The following is a 20,234-nucleotide window of genomic DNA, read 5'->3' on the forward strand; positions in this document are numbered from 1 at the left end:
GGACTCCAACTTAGCCCCCCAGTAAAACATAAACTAATGAAGAGTCCTACTGTCAAGGTCTGTACTGGGGAACACAACATGTTTTGAGTATTTTATACTCTCCTATCAATTTCACATATGCTGTTTAATTTTATTTCTCACATCAATTTTTGCGGTTGATATCAAGGACATTAATCTTAGTGAACAAAACAATTTGTGCACAATCCAAATTTAAGGATGTTCAAGATTGTTAACAGTCACTTTATGATCCTAGCATGAAGCGGTTCTGCACCAAATATGAAACTGATAGAGAAACACCACTTCAGAGGGGAATCAAGTTTCCCAGGAAGAGTCTGAATAATCTTAACTTTGAGAGATACTTGACAAACATTTTTGTCAAGATACTTTTTATTGCCTTTTTGACACCACAGATCCACACCAAAATCCCATAGTTGGAGTAAAAGATTGTTTGTGGGCTGTAGATGTTGGTATTATTAATTATCCTGGTAAGAGATTAAGCCTGGGCCAGAAAATGAGGCATCAAAAAGTAGACATGGTGCTAGCATGAAAAATATACTTTCACCTCCCTTGATGTCCTGGGCTCCATTTGGCCTAGACTGAAAGATGTGAAAAATTATGAGCAGTTCCAGATGAGATGTGGTATACCATTGGCCAAAGGAATTATCATGGACAATGATATTCAAATACATACGGGACAGTATAATAGCAAATAATTATCTGCATTATATTTACCTTCCATTAAACTAACCCTACAGTAGATTCTCCTATAAGCTATGACTAGATTTCAGTTGCACTCAGGGAATTCTGGGATGGCCTGTTCCCTTGTTCATGAAAAACAAGTACAGGGGATAGCAGTCACCTATCCCACAGACAGGATATGGAAAATGATGACAATCTCTGCAGAGGATGCTAAGTAAAGGAGGCAGCCAGCATTCTCACAGAGCACAATCATGAAGACATGATGAAAACAGCGGAGAGGAAGGGCCAGAGGAGATCGTTCTTGAACACATCTTGCGAATTCTCAGAATTAAATAAGGGACACTTCAGAGGAGCTAAATTCAAGATCAAGTTTGGTAACCATTTATATCATTGTGGGTTTGGGCACATATATATCCCTTTTTACATCAATAATTCCACTTGGAAAAGGAAGAGCACATTCCCTTGGATACCCCCATGTTTCTAGATTATTTCACAAGCCAGAGCCCAGTAATATCGTCTAATTGTCAGTTCCCAACACCCTACCCTAGCATCTTAGGCATCTTGCATCCAATGAGTCTTGGGATGCAATAGTATCTCATGGATTTAACTCAAAATATTATTTTATTCCATACCTTCCAAAGCTTCTTGAGGAATAGCAATCCATTTTCATAAAAAATAGGTAGTATTCCATCCAACAAGATTTTCCCAAGATAAATCATAGCTTTTTGTGGTTTCTAATAGAGATTTACATGGTCCTGCTATTTAACTTTTTTCTTTACTAGACTACATGCTAGAAGTAAATAATATCTAGGACAGGTAGTATATCCCATTTATCTTTGTTTCCCAAGTACATTGTAGCTGTTTCATAAATGATTAGTGAAAGAATGAATAGAAATGCATGAATGGATGAATGAATGAACAAAAATGGCCATTTGATTTGTAATCCCTGGCCCGCTGAAAATGAAATGACTTTAAATCATGTTAAGTGGAAAGAAAACACCAAAAATCACAACAGTAGAGAATATTAGAATAGAGTCAACCTTTACTATTTGTGTTTTCAGTATTTGTGAAACCACGTATTCTCTAGAGATTATTTGTAACTCCAAAATCAATACTCACAGCACTTTCCTAGTCACACATGCACCAGAGCCTGCACAGACGGCAAAAAGATTTGAGTCATGTAATGGGCTGAGGTTGAACAAAATGAAGCTCTGCCCTCTTGTTTCGCTGTTATGCTATAAACAATTGTCCTTTACATGGCATGATTAGTGCCGTATTTTTCACAATATGGGTTTTTTGTGGGTTTCTTTGGTGATTTCACTGTTTGCAATGGTCACCAAGTGTAGTGCTGAAGTGCTGTTTAATGTTCTCAAGTACAAAAAGGCTGACACGTGCTTTACAGAGAAAAAACATGTGTTAGACAAACTTTTTTCAGTCATGATTTGTAGTGCTATTGACTGTGAGTTCAAAGTTAATGAATGAACAATATATATTAAGTAAGGTGCATTAAGTAGAAGCACACTTAAAACAAGATTTTTTATATATATATATATATCAATTGACAAAAATGTGACCAGATGCTTGATTAACTCTAATCCTGAATTTCACCTAAAGAAAGAGGAAGAATTCAGAATTTGTCATTTCAGTGTTCATGACAACTTTATAGAAGGAACATCACTACCCCAAATAACAAGAATCAGATCTTTCTCATTTAAAGATGAGGATTCTGAGCCTCATGAAATTAAAATGAGTTGTACAAAGTTGTAGAGTAGATCAGTCACAGAAGCAGGATTAAAACCATGGCCTAGTTCAGTGGTCTCTCTGCTATATGTTCAATTCCTAGGATGCAATCAGAAAAGAGGAAACACAAAAGGGGAAAGAGGAGGATGGTAAGACATCAGACAAGCTTTAGGAGACTTTCCAATTTCAAAAAGAGTTGGTCGTGAAGTGGCACTCCACTTAGTGGGTTGAAACTATTATAGTCAGACTAAAGAAAGTAACATATTCACTGTAATCATAGTTCTTAAGACTTGATGGGGCTATTCCCCTCCTGTTGCAGACGTGGAACTAGAAGGATTTCCTCAAGCCCTCATGTGAACTCAGACAAACTGCCACAATTTTTTCCACGCTTAACCTGACTCTCTTTACTCCCACAGAGTAAGGCCTTTCTTAAAGTTTGAGAGGAAATGTTTGTGCTCAACAACAGCAAAAGAAGTCACTATTAGACACATTTTCCATTAATAAAGGTCATTGCTTATTGTTCAGGACCCTGTGTGAGGATTGAGCTTGTTCAGTGACTATGAATTGAAAAATATAACATCTTAAGTACTTCTAGAATTCATAACCTCAGAGCTAGACATTTCAGAGAGCAGGGGAGAAAGCTGGCCCCCACCAGCCTGTTCCCTACACAGACAGGAAGATGTGGTCCCTCTTCAGGGAAATGCCTTCTCTTGCAGGGCTCTTTGACCCTGAGGGAATCATTTGGTTGCTGCACTCTTGACACCAACCATCTCTGTGAGTTGTCTCTGTGTGCATGGGTCTTAGAGGGACAGTTCTCATGAGGAGAAGAGACTCACACCAATAAAACTCCTCTCCCCAGGGCCACCATCTCAGAGCCTGGAGGCTCAAGGGCTGAAAAATTAACTGGAAGATGCTTCTGAAAATTCTCAAGGTCTCCTGGAGTCCCCGAAACCCTAGGCAGCATATGGTTCTGAAAGAAGGATTGAGATAAGACAACATGGGGATCTTCTCTCCAAACTTTCTCCCTCAGCTGGACTTTCTGACTGTTTTTCCTAAAACAAAAGCTGCCTCCTACTTCTATATTCCACACAGCCAACTAATGCCATATTCCAGTCCTTTTGCCCATCATTGGTGAGTGCTATCTACTCCTGATCTAATGCCTTAGATGGTGGGGGTAAGTGTCTTTGATCATGCAAAAGAGATTAGGAATGGAAAGCTGAGGAGTAATTAATGATAGTGAACCAGATTTTCCCTCTTATTGGTCAGAATAAAGTCACTTTGTCCTTATTTTTAAAAGAGAGGAAGGAAGGAAGGAATGAGGGAAGAAAGGAAGGGATGAAGGAAAAGGTGGAAAAAGGAAAAACTGAAACTCAGAGAAGTCAGGGTAGGACACTCCAAAGCTAACCTGGAGCTACGCCCACCAGAAGAATAGTTTCATGTATTTCTCTCCCTCTCTAGAATCAGAGAATAAATATTTGCAGTAATGGATGAGAAAAAAAGTCTGTCATAAACTGCCAGAAGGGTGAGAGATGGAGAAGGTAGAGGGCTAGGAGTCTTTTATTTCAGAATTGCACTCAGACAGCTTCTCAGACTGCTGATCATCAACCCACTGTTTGAGGTCTGCCTTATATTTTGAAAGATTGGCTGTTTTCATGTAAATGTCCTCTGACTCAACTTTGTCCACAAGTTCACAAAAGGAAGTAACACAAGCAATGGCTCTATCTCAGTGACACGTTAAAATTTACTTTGAAAAAGTATTTATATATTTACCTGCTTTAAAAATTAAACAATAAATGAATATATAAAGTGAAAAGTATTTATAACATTTTGACATTTTTCAAGAGTCCTTATAGCTAGCATCAGAGCTGATTTGTCCAAAGTTTCAGAGGAAAATTTAGCTCATAAAATTAAGTGAATTCTCTAAAGTGAAAACAGGAAAGATGATAAGTGCAATTTCTTAACTACTAGCTCAAATTCTAGGGACAAATGTTATGGAGAAAGTAACTATAAGGACAACCTTCTGTTGGAGAATAGACAGGGCAGGGAGAGGGACTATTAGTTATCTGACAATAAAACTAACGAAAACATAGAGAGTCTGGTTGACTCTCCCTGCCCCTTCTCAATATCCCCATCATGGAAAATAAAATAAAATGCATATGACATATTTATACAAATAAAAGTGAAGGTAATGTTTCATAACACTAATTGCAGAATTAAGAGAGGAAATATAAATCTACTTCCATCAGCTGTGTTCTTCAGATTCCAGCACAGCTAAGAGGAGTTGTAATTTTTCCTTGTAGAGAAGAGAATGCCAAGGGGCTGCTAACCTGAGCTCATCCAGGCTACTGTATAAGTGCCCTGAAATAAAAACTGGAAGGAATGATATTAAATACAGATGAAGCTGATGGAACAAGATCTGATGATCAGGAAACAAGTGAGAATAAGTCTCAGTGCAGATTTTCATGTTTATGATACCAGTGACCTATACTTTCTCATTTATTCAGTCAAGGTGGAGAATAATGGACAATATAAATTCTCACATTTCCTCTCCATCCATAGAGTTCTCTAAGTGAGTTTGCTCAGTGGATAGAGCTGAATTTTGGTTTCTTCACCATAAAACCAACTGGTCTCACCATTTTCATGGCTACACTACTCACTGACCAGCAGTGTCATAAAAGTTTGTGGTTAGACACAAGGTGGGAAAGTATTAATTGAGGGAAAGTAGAAATTTTCAGGTGCAAATTCATCTCTGCCATCATGAGTCTGGCAGCATGCTGATAACATAGATGTAGAAAAGGATATAGCATCTTGTGATACATGGATGCCGAATCTAGAGTCCTACTGGAAAGATAAAGTGATTCACAACAGAATTAAAGACAAGGCTGCAAGCCAGCAGATGGACCTGTAAACCAGAAGCTTCAGCTCCCACATTACCACAAACACCAGGGTGACCTTCCACAAGCCTCCTCCCAGGGATGCAGTCCACTCATTGTAGATGAAGTTATTGGACTAGTATTTCTGGGACTAATTGCTGCTCTGAAGAACACCCTGGCCCTCTCTGAAAAATAAGAATTCAGAGCTAGTTCACTAGCCAGTGGACTGGAACATTTGGCCTAGCATTCATAAATGAATAAAGAAAGAAGGTTGCTATTTTACAAAACAGAGAGGAGATGCCAAGTATGAGCAAAGGCACCAAGGCAGGAAGGATCCTGGATTCAATGCAAAATAAGGAATGCTGTCTACACTGACCCCCAGTCATTAGATTCTCAAAATGTTAAATGTGCATCAGGGATAATAGCAATTATAGTTTACTAAGAAGTCTCAGTGTGTGCGATGTAAATTGGAACGATTTTATTTTTATGGTTACTGCCATAAACGGTGCTCTGTTTATTCCCTTCCTTTCCACTGATAACACACTTCCCTCATGAATCTCAGTCAGACCTCAGCCAGAGTCCCTAATTTGTCAATCATATTTAGTTTCTAAAACTGTTCTCTGGTTATTAAGACTGTTTACTTTTCATTTGCTTCTATTAAGATACAATTTTTCAGACTAACACAGGTTCATTTTTAAGTTTCAATCACGTGTTCACGTCAATGCTCTTTTTTTTTTTAATAACACCAGACAACAGAAGCACTAGTAGCTTGGAGTAGAAGAAAGAGAGCCAGGTCAGCCCCTCAGATGAGCTCCTCTTCCCTGCCTCTACTTCTGTACTGGGATGGTGAGGAAGGAAAGGAAAAACGTGCTGGTAAGTGTACATCCTCCTCTTGTTTGGTGATAACTTCTGCTTTAGCTCTTTGTGTGATTAATTTAGACAGGGTGACAAGCTTCTCTAAGCCTAGGCCTCTCACTCAGCTTCATCAAGAGTTCAGTCCCAGCTGGTGGCCTCATACTAAATTCCTGGTGCCTGAAACTTTTGACCCACTGATGCATGATGGTCCCTAATTCATCTTCCCACCATCACCCTAACTCTGGAGCCTGTATCAACAGGTGACCCACCTCTGTACCCCTGGGAACACAGTAATTCAAGGAAGCAGTGTCTGTCTTTTCTCCACCTGGAGGCCACACTACATCTTCTTTCCCAAGGCTCCTTCCCTAACTCTGTTAGCATGCTGCCAGTCAGCAAGCCTGGTGGCTGAGTGAGCATTCAGCTGGGAAACCAGAAGTCTAGTCCGCCTTTCTACTAGTAGACTTTAGCTCCTTGAGGTCAGGAGATGAATGTTATTCATGGTTTTATTCTCAAAGCCCAGGATACTTTCTGGATAGAAGAGCAGTAAAAACTGGGGACTGGAGAGAGTGAAGAGATTGTCCTATTTCTCCTAACCTAACACGTCTCAGTAACACTTATTGAGGGAGAACAAACTTTCTCAGAAAGTTTGAATTTAGAATGAACTCTGGGGAAATAGGAAAAATCCCAGCAGTAAACTTAAAATTATACTTTTGTAGACTGATGGTGTCAAACATATTTCACAGGATCTGCAAAGGAATGCTAAGCATAGGAATTTAAACCTGATGTAATATGTTCTGGGGAGTTGTTGTGCCTTAAGCGGGAGAATGATGGAATGAAAGTTGGCTTCTGGAAAATCCATCTGATAGGTAATTCAGGACCTTTCGTGCATGTAGAAACTGGATAACAATTAGGAAGCAGCTTCAGTGGTGTATCTATTAATTATTCCACTTGATATTCAGTTTTTACTTCTCTGTGTTCCAGGCAGTATCTTAAGCTTTGAGAATATAACCACGAATAACACAGAGCTTCTTCCTTCAAGTATAATAATAGAAAAATAGACATAAACAAATATATAATGAAGCATTTTGATGTATTATTAGCATGGACTGCTCAAAGAGCTCTAAGGAAGCACCAAGGATGAAAGATTTGAATGTTGAGAAGCAGAGAAATGTTTCCCAGAAGAAGTCAAATTCCACATGAGAACTGATGGATAAAATAGAGATTTTAGATAGCAATGAATAGTGTTTTCAACAAAATGGAGGCATGAAATGAAAACTGTAAGGAATTCTGAATGGCCATGATACCAGAGCTTGATGTGGGGGTGATACATGAGACTGAAAAGGTAAATGGGTCCATATTATGAAGGATCTTACATATTCTACTTGGAGTTTGGACCTGGTCATCTAGACAGCTTGGTTTATTTAAAAAAAAAAAAAAAAAAAAAAAACAAGAGATCTCCAAATCACAAAGACCTGGGTTTGAATCATGCTTCCATCTCTTACTAAATACTCTAAGTCTCAATTCTTCATTGCTGTCTTTAAGATAATAATATCTACTTCGCAGGTTTTTGTGGAGTAGATAATACATGCGGACTGCATATTAAATACATTTAATGTGAAATTCCAGAAATCTTAATAAATTATAACTATCATTTTTTAGTACTGTGAAATCAATAAAGAATTTTAATCATAAGATTTTCATGAAAAACAGAAAGACTGATAACTGAGTGTGACTGAAATGTGATGGATTACTTTCAGGGAGCTATTGCACTGATCAACGTGAATGGTGATCAGGATTTACCTTAAATTGTGGCAATAGGAGCAGAAAAGAGGGGTCTAATTGAGGAAATTTTCTAGCATAAAATCAGCAGACTTTTTCCAAAGATTGATGTAGGCCAAGGAAGGAGAAAGAGGAAGAAGGGGTCACCAAATATGAATTCATGTTTTTAGCATGGAGAACTTGATGGGTGGTGGCATCATGAACAAAGGAGATGGTACTGAGGACCTGGACTATGAGGGCTATAGGAGAATGGAAAGTAATGGAAGGCCAACTAAGATGCTGCTATTTATGGTTTCAAATGTGCATTTCTCTGTGTATATGTGTATGTAAATACATGCATGAAATAAAATTGCCTGTAAATAAACACTCCAATACAAATAATGTTTACCACTGAATGGAAAAAAAATCAGGTGATTCTTATCTTCTTCTTAATATTTGTCAATTTTTCTAGTTTTTCTCAACTAACAATATATTTCTGACAGAAAAATAAAATAAATATTTTAATAGCAAAATAAAACAATCTCTTGTGATACTAAAAGTGTATTTATTAAAAAGTACTTGGAAATACAAAAATTTATGTTTAAAAAGTCACTGGTAATCAGACATCTTAGGAATAGTTATCAGATAATACTGAATATTCGATTTTGCATCATACATTTTTTTTAGTAGTGTCAAAACAATTTCTCATGTATTTAATGTATAGCATATTAACCTTACTCCTAATGATGAACATATTTAATGTTTCCACTACTAGAGACACTTCAAAGAAATAAATCTGCAAGAATTGGAAGTTTATGTACAACTCAAGTCTTGATGATCATCTTCATCCATCCCAACATTAAATTTAATGTGTAAACCTGACTACCCTCTGAGGCTTACTTTTCTGATCAGTTTGTGTTTAAGCACATATCAATAACACTTGATTTCCTTTCAAAGATCCAATCCATACCAAAATTCCCTCCTCAACATCCAAGCATGAATTCACTTTTCACTATAAATTGTATTCCCCTTCTTACCCTACACTGAGCAAGATTTGCCCTATTCTGCTGATAATACTCAGAATCAAGAAGTCTCCATGTAGTGCCTCTAATCAGTCCTGTGTTAGAACCTGTACAAAAGGAAATACAATTGGAGAGAGGAGTCAAGATTGAGGTGTAGGTGGACTCTGCAAGCTACAGCACTTCACAGCTGGCCAGGAATAATCCTAAGTTACAAATACGTCCCTGGAGGAGTGGGGGACCTGATGTAGGTGATGTAGATGATGAAGATGTAGCTGACCCACCTAATACATAGATATAAGTACAGAGAAAGAATCAAAATGAGGAGGCAAAAGAATATGTTCCAAGTAAGGGAACATGACAAAAGCCAAGAAAAAGAACTAAATGAAACAGAAATAAACAATCTACCTGACGAAGAGTTCAAACAAAAAGTAAAGGATGCTCACTGATCTTGGGAGAAGAATGGATGAACTCAGTGAGAATGTAGATAGAATTGGAAAATATAAAAAAGAATCAATCAGAAATGAAGACAACAATACTGGAAATGAAAAATTCACTATAGGGACTCAATAGCAGAGTAGACGATACAGAAGAACAGATCAGTGAGCTGGACGAAAGTCTAGAGGACATCACCCAAACTGAACAGATAAAAGAACAAAGAGTGAAAAAGAACAAGAATAGTGTAAGGGAACTCTGGCACAACATCAAGCACACTAACATTTGTATTATAGATGTCCCAGAAGGAGAAGAGAAAGACAAAGGGGCAGAGAATCAATTTGAATAAATAATAGCTGAATAGTTTCTTAACCCAAGGAATACAATAGACGTCCAGGTAGAGGAAGCACAGAGAATACCAAACAAGATAAACCCAAAGAGGCCCACATCAAGACACATTATAATTAAAATGTCCAAAATTAAAGATAAAGAGAGAATCCTAAAAGTGGCAAGAGAAAGGCAACAAGTGACATACAAAGGAAAGTCCATGAGGCTATAGGCAGACTTCTCAGCAGAAACCTTACAGGCTAGAAGGAATGGCACAATATATTTAGCGCTGAAAGGAAAAAACCTACAGCCAAGAATGCTTTACCTGGCAAGATGATTCCGAATGGAAGGAGAGATAAAAAGTTTCCAAGACAAGCAAAAATTAAAGTTTATCAACAAGAAACCAGTTTTACAAGAAATGTTAAAGACTTATTTAAGTGGGAAAAAGAAGACCACAAATAGGAATACAAAAATTAACCCCCAAAAAAGGCAATAAAATTACTGTTAAAGGTTAAGATACTGTAAAAGTAGCAGAGCAACCACCTATGAAGATAATATGAAGGTCAAATGGCAAAAGCACTAAAATTACCTATTTCAATGATGACAGGGTAATGGATACACTCACAAAAAAGAACTCAGACATGATATCAAAAACATAAAATGTAGGATGAGAGGAGTACAAGAGCAGAGCTTTCAGAAAGAGGTCAAACTAAAGAAATCATCAACTTAATATCGATTGCTATATATGTAGGTTATTACATATGAACCTCATGGTAATTACAAACCAGAAACCTGTAATAAAAACAAAAACAATTAAGGGAAAAGAACCCAAATAATACTAAAGAAAGTCATCAAATCACAAGAGAAGAGAGCAAGAGCAGAAGAAAGGAGCTACTAAACAGAAGAAGTACTAAAACACTAGAAAAAGAGTTGCAAAATGGCAATAAGTACTTACTTATCAACAGCTACTTTAAATGTCAACGGATTAAATGTTCCAATCAAAAGGCATAGGGTTGCCGATTGGATTTAAAAAAAGACTCATATATACATGCTGCATACAAGAAATACACTTCATACCTAAAAACATTCACAAACTGAAAGTGAAGGGATGGAAAAAGATACTCCATGCAAATGGCACTGAAAAGAAAGCTGGAGTAGCAAGACTTAGACAAAATAGGCTTTAAAACAAAAACTGTAACAAGAGACAAAGAAGGGTACTACAACATGATAAAGGGAACAATCCAACAAGAGGATGTAACATTTATAAATATCTATGCACCCAACATAGGGGCACTTAAATATATAAGGCAGGTATTAACAGGAGAAATAGATAGTAACACAATAATAGTAGGGGACATTAACTCTCCTCTTATACCAATGGATAAATCAGTCAAACAGAAGATCAATAAGGAAACATTGACCTTTAAATGAGACATTAGACCAGTTGGACTTAATAGATATATAGAGAACAATCTGTTCATAAACCACAAAATACACACTCTTTTCAAATGCACATGGAATATTCTTCAGGACTGATTATATGTTAGGCCATAAAACGAGTCTAAATTTAAGAAGATTGAAATAATACCAAGCAGCTTTACTGACCACAAAAGTATGAAACTAGAAATCAACCAGGAATAAAATCAGAAAAGCCACAGAAATGTGGAGATTAAACAAATTGCTCCTGAACAATGATTTAGTAAATCAAGAAATCAAAGGAGAAATTAAAAAATACCTGGAGATAAATGAAAATGAAAATATGGCATGCCAAAATCTATGAGATACAGCAAAAGCAGTTCTAAGGCGGAAGTTTATACAATACAGGCCTGTAAGCAATACAGGCTTATGTCAATAAACAAGAAGAATCTCAAATAAACAATCTAGCAGTGCACCTAATGGAATTGGAAAAAGAAGAACAAACAAAGCCCCAAATCAGTAGAAGGAAGGAAATAATAAAAATCAGAGCAGAAATAAATGAAATACAGACGACTGAGAAAACAATAGAAAAAAATCAAGGAAACCAGGAGCTGGTTCTTTGAAAAGATAAACAAAATTGACAAACCTTTAGCTAGACCTTCCAAGTAAAAAGAGACAAGGCTCAAATAAATAAAATCAGAAGTGAAAGAAGAAAAATTACAGCAGACATCTCAGAAATAAAAAAGATTATGAGAATACTATGAAAAGCTATACACCAACAAATTGGATAATCTAGAAGAAATTGATAAATTCTTAGGATCATACAAGTAGACCATTATCTCACACCATACACAAAAATTAACTCAAAATGGATTAAAGACTTGAATTTAAGACCTGAAGCCATGAAAATTCCACAAGAAAACATAGGCAGTACGCTCTGAGACATTGGTCTTAGCAGCATATTTTCAAGTACTATGTCTGACCGGGCAAGGAAAACAATAGGAAAAATAAAGAAATGAGATTACCTCAAACTAAAAACCTTCTGCACAGCAAAGGAAACCATCAACAAAATGCAAAGACAATCTAACAATTGGGAGAAGATATTTGCGAACTGTATTTCTGACAAGGGGTTAATATCCAAAATATATAAAGAACTTATACATCTAGAGAATAAAAAAATAACAACCCAATTAAAAAATGGGCAAAAGATCTGAACAGATATGCAGATGGCCAACAGGCACATGAAAAGATGTTCACCATGCTTAACTATCAGAGAAATGCAAATCAAAACTACAATGAGACATCACCTCATTTCCGCCATAACGGCTATAATTGGAGAGGATGTGGAGAGAAGGGAATTCTCCAACACTGTTGGTGGGAGTGCAAACTGGTGTAGCCACCACGTAAAACAGTATGGAGATTCCTCAAAAAATTTAGAATAGAACTACCATATGATCCATCTATTCTACTGCTGGGTATTTATCTAAAGAAGAAGGAAACATGAATGCATAAAGATACATGCACCTCTGTGTTAATTGCAGCATTATTGACAATAGCCAAGACTTGGAAGCAATCTAGGTGCCCATGAAGGGACAAAAGGATAAAGAAGATGTGATATATATACGCAATGGTGTACTACTCAGCCGTAGGAAATGATGAGATCCAGCCATTTGTGACAACAAGGGGGGACCTTGAGGGAGTTACAGTAAGCAAAATGTCAGAAGGAAAAAGTCAAATACCATATGATCTCACTCATAAGTAGAAGATAAAAACAACAAACAGTCATATAGAGACAGAGATTAAATTGGTGGTTACCAGAGGGGAAGTGGGGAGGGAGAAGGGTAAAAAGTGTTATTGAGCACCTGTGCGTGGTGATGGATTGTAATTAGTCTTTGGGTGGTGAACATGATGTAATCTACCCAGGAATCAAAATGTAATGCTGTACACCTGAAATGTATATAATGTTATAAACCAATGCCACCGCAATTAAAAATAAATAATATAAATAAATAATTAAATAAATAACAAAAGAAGACACAGTCACTCTATCCTCACTTTCTGATATCCTATGGTGTTCAGTTATATTTCTAAATTTTAGAACCTAAGCTACAACAGAGGAACCCTTTGTAATCTTAATTTGTATGTGCATAGACTTTTGTCCATCTCACACTCCTTAGGCTTTTGTCCATCTCACACTCCTTTCACTACAATATCATCTTTCAAGAATCCTGGCTTTACTCAAAGATCTCAATTTTAACGCACTACCATGTGCTGGCCTTAGGTCTCTCTTCTATGAACAAAGTTGCCTATAACATTGAAATTGCTTGGGAAATGAGCTGTCAAAACTCAAGGCATTTTTACAAAAGAAGAGTAAAGATTGGATCCATTATACAAGATATTAAGACCTAAAATAAAATAATGCTACTTAAAATGCAGTTTTCTCAAATGAAAAAAAAATGGAGGAATAGACCATGTATTGGGTGGAACTTGCAATTATACAGAGCTGGCATCATACATCTGTAAAGGAGGAATAGACTACACAGAGACCAAGTAGAGTCAATTCTGGCTGATCATCTTACAGCATGTAAACATGAACTCTATAACACATAGTTCTAAACAATAAATATAAAACTGCAACTCTAATAAACAGGACCAGTTACATAATTGGTGTGGCTCAGGGAAAAATTAAAAAATCAGGGTCTCTTGTTCAAAAATTATTAAGAATTTCAGGACAGTGAAAGCACAGCATTATATCAAACGTGGGTATACTGAGCACGCAGCCCTGTGGGACTGCATAGGTCACACGCCCACGAAATAAAATAATGCCCTTGTAATAAAAGAATATGTAAAACAGTTTATTTTTGACTTGAGGAGAAAAATAATTTATAAACCAGACCTCAGAGAGACAAAACATAGAGAGGAAATTTGCTGGTCATGACTTTGTCAAAATGATGGATTGCTAGACAACTGAGAAACTGTAGATACAATTCAGATGGGTGATATTTTGAAAGAATGCAGACCATATTGCAGTCATCTATAGAAATAGAGAGCCACAGTTTGAATTCTAGTTCCACAATTTATTGTAAAACAAGGTAATTTAATGTTGGCTATAATTAATAAGATGATATTGCATTCTTGAAAGCTGCTGAGAGTAGATCTTAAGCATTCTCAATGCACACACAAAGAAAGAGTCAATGATGTCAGGTGATAGATGTGTTAATTATACAGATGGTGTTAATCATTCCACAATGCATATGTAAATCAAAATATCATATCATACACTTTAAATATATATAACTACACTTGTCAATTATTCCTCAATAAAGTTTGTGGAAAAAAACTGCAAAATTTACTTATATCCTTTGAGCCTCAGTTTTCTTGTGGTAAAGTAGGAATGATTTTAGTACTTCCTTCACTGGATGTTAAAAAGAAATAAATAAGCTAATACATGATTTTTAAAACCTCAGAAAAACAATTTATAGAATGAGAACACAAGTGTTATTTATTTCTATTATGTTCATAACATGTTATATAACAAGGAATCATTAATGTGATGAATATATAATCATTCAAAACAGCAAGAATGGACCTCAATAGAAAGATGAACAAATTACATGGCATTTATAACTGTTATGAGAAATTCTAGATGGATGTCAGATCACATATTGATATTCCTTGCATGAAACAGACAAAGTATTTTTCCTAAAGGGTATAGCAAGACGCAAGGATACACACTGAAGAGATCAGCCTCATTCTCCCAGAAAGAGATGTGAGCTTTGGGATCAGAAAATTAAAGAAAATAGCGTAGTATTATTTCCAACATTGAAGAGTAGATTTAGAAAGAATTTTAAAAAGTACAACTTCTCTCTATTCTCCTTTCTTTGTTTTCCATAGAACTATAGTAATGAATGAGTAGAATATTAAAGATAATCATCTTTCTGGATAGATCAATGGGATTGTGACTGGCCCCCATTCTTTAACTGTCATTGCCAAATTTCTTCCCCTTCTATACACAAGAGTTTTTCCAGGGAAGTCCCCAAATAAGAATGTATATCCATACCTCTGTCTCAGGAAATAAAAGATAATTTAATGAAGAAAACATATGAAGACATTGAGATTTGCTGTCCATGGTTTTGAAACTAAGGAAGAAATATAGTAAGGAAAGAAAATAGGAACAATGAAACAAAAATGTAACTAAAGATAGGAATTCCCAAAGCGAATTTCCTCATAGTACAAGTATGGAAATGTATCCTATTTATTCTTATAACAATCCTTCTCAGACCCAGGAGACATGCTCTCTCAGGATTTGTATGTCTAGAGATCTGTGGATGATAAAAAGGCAGGCAGAATTTCAGAAAGAGAGGAAGAGGTTTTTGAAGATGAAGAGCTTATGCTGCAATCCCAATAGGAACTATCACTTCAAATATTTTTCTACTATTTATAATCAAGGGGAACATAAACCTGAAAAGCTTTCTTAGTTGTGATTTTGAACAATCAATCAGGTAAGAGAATGAATTAGGAGACACGCTGAGCAGCTGCCCACATTTTTTGTCTGCCTTCTCGTTTTAAAGATTAATACACAGGATTGCAAGCTGGCTTTCCTGACTTATGATGGACTCTTCATTGTATTTGTAAATTCTGAAGGCTCTTTACATTCTACATTTTTATTGCCTTATCTCATTCTCAATTCAACAAGCCTGGTTCTCTCGATATTCTTCAAAGTAAACATATAATCTCTAAATATTGAAATCGCAGTGAAATAAATCACTTAGCACAGACAAATCTGATTAAGTTTCTTTCAATGTTAGTAAAAGTTTCCCCCCAAAATTAATTTTTGATATAATATTGTTTTGTGGGTCACAGAACCAAAAATGATATTTTGTATATTATTTGTACCTTAAACAGGAGAGGAAAATTTTTAACAATATACAAAATATACATGGCTATCAAAGAAAGCTCTGAACTGCTTGAAGCCAGCCTGCATGGAGACATAGTAGACATTAGATAATTTCTCAAAATTTCCTCCAGCTATGAAGACTAGAATCCCATAGGCTCCCTAGCAGTGTTCCCTAATTAAACCACTTGTTTTATGCTGGTCATCTCAAATCTTTTTCTTCTCCTCTTAGGGATTATCCAAACTTTGAATGATTACCCTTCTATAGAAAGCACTCCATGCCTATATCTCTAACAGATTTCCTTACAGTTCCTATTATTCTCTCTTTGTCTATTTATCTTAACTAAAAACCATTTAGGTGATTTCTTACTAGGTCAAGAGATAACAGTGTGGGAGAGTATTTAAAAAATTTCCCCCTGTTGGAGCTGACTTTGGAAGATGAAAGGGAAGCTGTACCAGAAGGTAGAGGTTCATAGTCAGAAAACATCATGGGCTGGCAACATGCTTTGAATCCCTGGAAGTAAAAAATACCAATGATGAACTTAATAACAAAAAACATGGTTGAGTCACAGTCTTTAACCAACAGGTAACTTTAATTTTTGATAGTCTAATGGTCCAAATAACCTAAAACCTCTGAGGTTTGTGCTATGTGAAACAATAATGCTTTCTCTCACAATATTGTTGTCTAGGAGGAAAACTGCTAGACTGAAAGGACTCTGATTCCCATCAGAGACACCATTCCATACATTATTTTGTCTTTTCTTTTAAGTGATGCTGAATCGAACCTCAGTCACTGAATTTCTCCTCCTGGGATTAACAGACATCCAGATACTGCAGCCTTTTCTCTTCGTGATTTTCCTGGCAATTTACTTTCTTATTGTGGCTGGGAATGGAGCCATCTTGATGATTGTCATCTCTGATCCAAAACTCCATTCACCTATGTATTTCTTCCTGGGAAATCTGTCATGTCTAGATATCTGCTACTCCACGGTGACACTGCCAAAGATGCTGGAGAACTTCCTCTCTACACACAAAGCAATTTCTTTCTTGGGATGCATCAGCCAGCTTCACTTCTTCCACTTTCTGGGAAGCACCGAGGCCATGTTGTTGGCTGTAATGGCCTTTGACCGCTTTGTGGCTATCTGCAAACCACTTCGTTACCCTCTTATCATGAATCATCAGCTCTGTACCCAGACGGCTATCACTATCTGGACCATTGGTTTTTCCCATGCCCTGCTGCACTCCATAATGACCTCTCGCTTGAACTTCTGTGGTTCCAACCATATCCATCACTTCTTCTGTGATGTTAAGCCATTGTTGGAGTTGGCCTGTGGGAACACTGAGCTCAACCAGTGGCTGCTCAATACTGTCACAGGGACCATTGGCATGGGCCCATTCTTTTTAACACTTATCTCTTATTTCTACATTATCATCTATCTTTTCTTCAAGACCCGTTGTTGCAGCATGCTTCACAAAGCACTGTCCACTTGTGCCTCCCACTTCATGGTAGTTATTCTCTTATATGCTCCTGTAGTCTTCACTTATATTCGTCCTGCCTCAGGTAGCTCCATGGACCAGGACTGGATCATGGCCATTATGTACAGTGTGGTCACTCCTGTACTAAATCCACTGATCTATACTTTGAGGAACAAGGATGTGAAGGGGGCATTGAGTAGAGTGACTAGAAGGAGGCTCTAACTTAAAGAAATCTAGAGCATTTTTCTGAGGCATAAATAAACTGGCAATGAGAAACTCGAGATGTCAAATTGTGCTGCTCCTCAAATTATTTCCAACATGAATAACAGAGGGAACTGAATAAAGGAAAAATAATGAGAAAGTCCAGACCAGTTGTGTTAAGCAACACATTCCTGGGTAATATATGAGAAACTTGAAGAAATGGGACACCATCCATGGAATCCTAATACTAAATTTGGTTTGAAATATCAGTGATACAACTGATTTGTTATGTATTTTTGTGTTCTTGAATGAAATCAGGTATCAAAATATGCCCATATTATCAACTTACTGGGTAGTTGTATAGTACTTAGACCTGTTAATCTGTGTGGTCACTCTAAGTTAACATATTTTAATGCGAGTAATAAAATTATTACACTAATATATATTAAAGATTTGAATATAGGGTCATGGTTTTTCAATTGAAAAATAAATGCTAACATATGAGCAAAGGAAATTTTTAGGCAATACGTCATGATTTCTTTTTCTTCAAGCAGAGAGACAAGTAAATAATAAAGACAAATAATATTGTAATCACTAATTAGCAGAGATACGATAACCAGTGTTTACCTAAAGAATTTTGGAATCTCTATCACTATAGATGTTTTATAAGTCAACTGGATAAACTGTCAAAGATTACTGTAAAATACTATTAAAAGAGGAGACGGGCCAGCCCTGTGGCCGAGTGATTAAGTTCGCGCACCCTGCTTGAGTGGCCCAGTGTTTCACCAGTTCAGATCCTGGGCACACACATGACACTGCTCATCAGGCCATGTTGAGGTGGCATCCCGCATGCCACAACTAGAAGGACCCATAACTAAAAAATATGTATATACAACTATGTACTGGGGGAATTTGGGGAGAAAAAGGAAAAAAACAAAAAAAGAAGATTGGCAACAGTTGTTAGCTCAGGTGCCAATCTGTAAAAAGAAAAAAAGAGGAGACAGATTGAAAAGAAAATCTCAGGAATCCCTTTCTAGCTCATCAGTATGTTATTTTCCCCTCAATCCTTGGTCATGGAAAATGATGAGTTTCAAAACTCTTCTTATTTTTTTTGTTTTGTTTCCTGTTTCTATACTTATTTTCACAGAGTGTAATGTGGTGTAATACGATGTAATACTAGTGAAATGTGAGGAATTCGCCAAAATTTTTCCTTGTTTTTCTTACGTGTCACCAAATTCATACTAAGTGAAAGCTATTAAGTCATAATTGTTGAGGTATTTTTGGAGCTAGTACACAGAAAGTACTATGTTCCTTATTTTCCAAGTTCCTAGAAGTGGCTGCTGGACCTAGAAGGGTGGCTGGTGCCAGCATTTATAGCTATTTAGAGATACAGACAGGAATATGAAAAGATATTTTGAGCTTGAAGATTGACTGTTCAAAGTCTCTGCATTCTGTCTTGCAAAGCCAAACAATTTGGTTCTCAATACACTACCATGCTTCTTCTCTCTTCCAACTCAACCTTCTTTGGTCCATCAATCCAGTTTTGTTTATAAAGAATATGTGTGTAGAGAATTCATCTTCTACCCAAAACTGTCTCAGACCAGCACTTTTGTTCATCATAATTTTTTTACGTAATCCAAGCTTCATGGAGGCTATGAACTATAGAGGATCACATGTGTTCTGGTTAGCTATTGCTGCATAAAACACTAACATCCCAAAGCATAGAAGCATAAAACACTTATTTAATTAAATTGCATTATTCTGTGGGTCAGAAATAGGGAAGAACACAGCACAGAAGGATTGATTCTCCTCGATAATGTATCAGGCTTCAGCTGGAATGACTTGAGCAGCTGGGCATGCGATAGCTGGGAGATGATAAAGTCTCTCTCTATTTCTCTTTCTTCAGTTTCTCCATGCAGCTATCACGTGTTTCTTCAGTAGGGATGCCTCAGGTACATAGGGTTCAACAGACCAAGGCAAAAGCTACCAGTCTTCTCAAAGACTAACTCAAGGACCAGTATTAACATCACTTTATCATATTTTATTGATCAAACTAGTCACAGGACAACTAAGCTTCATAAATGAAGGAAAGAATCCCTACATCTCATTGGAAAGAGCTTCAAAGGTTTTGCAAACCTCCTTAACCCACCACAGTCCTAACTCTGACTACTAATAATTTTCATTGTCCCCACATACAAAGTACACCTACTCTACCTCCAAATAATCCTAAAATCTCATCACATAATAGCATCAGTTCAAAGTCTAGGTCTTTTCATCTAAATCATGTCAAATTACAGATGGGTATGGTTTGGTATGGTTCCTCAAGTCTGATTTTTTGTTCTGAAGAGCTTTGAACTAAAGAGTCAAATTATCTCCCAACACACATTCAGTACATATTGGTAACATGGCAGTGAATGACCAGTGTGGAAAATTTCCTTCCAAAAGGGAAAATGTGAGGCACGTAACAGAATATAGCAGTTATGAAATCCACCTGGGGAAATTTTTCTAATTCTGTCCCCTACAGCCAAAGATAATGAAATT

General features: G+C 36.6%; 1 protein-coding gene across 1 annotated transcript; it reads left to right on the forward strand.

The window, feature by feature from the left end:
* The first annotated feature begins 16,787 nt into the window (after positions 1–16,787).
* On the forward strand, positions 16,788–17,714 carry OR12D2N (olfactory receptor family 12 subfamily D member 2N). The gene is given in 1 exon segment (NM_001391010.1): positions 16,788–17,714. A coding segment is annotated over 1 exon segment (927 nt).
* The last annotated feature ends 2,520 nt before the right edge of the window (positions 17,715–20,234 follow it).

The sequence above is a fragment of the Equus caballus genome, chromosome 20, assembly GCF_041296265.1.
Source record: "Equus caballus isolate H_3958 breed thoroughbred chromosome 20, TB-T2T, whole genome shotgun sequence".
Classification (NCBI taxonomy): Eukaryota; Metazoa; Chordata; class Mammalia; order Perissodactyla; family Equidae; genus Equus; species Equus caballus.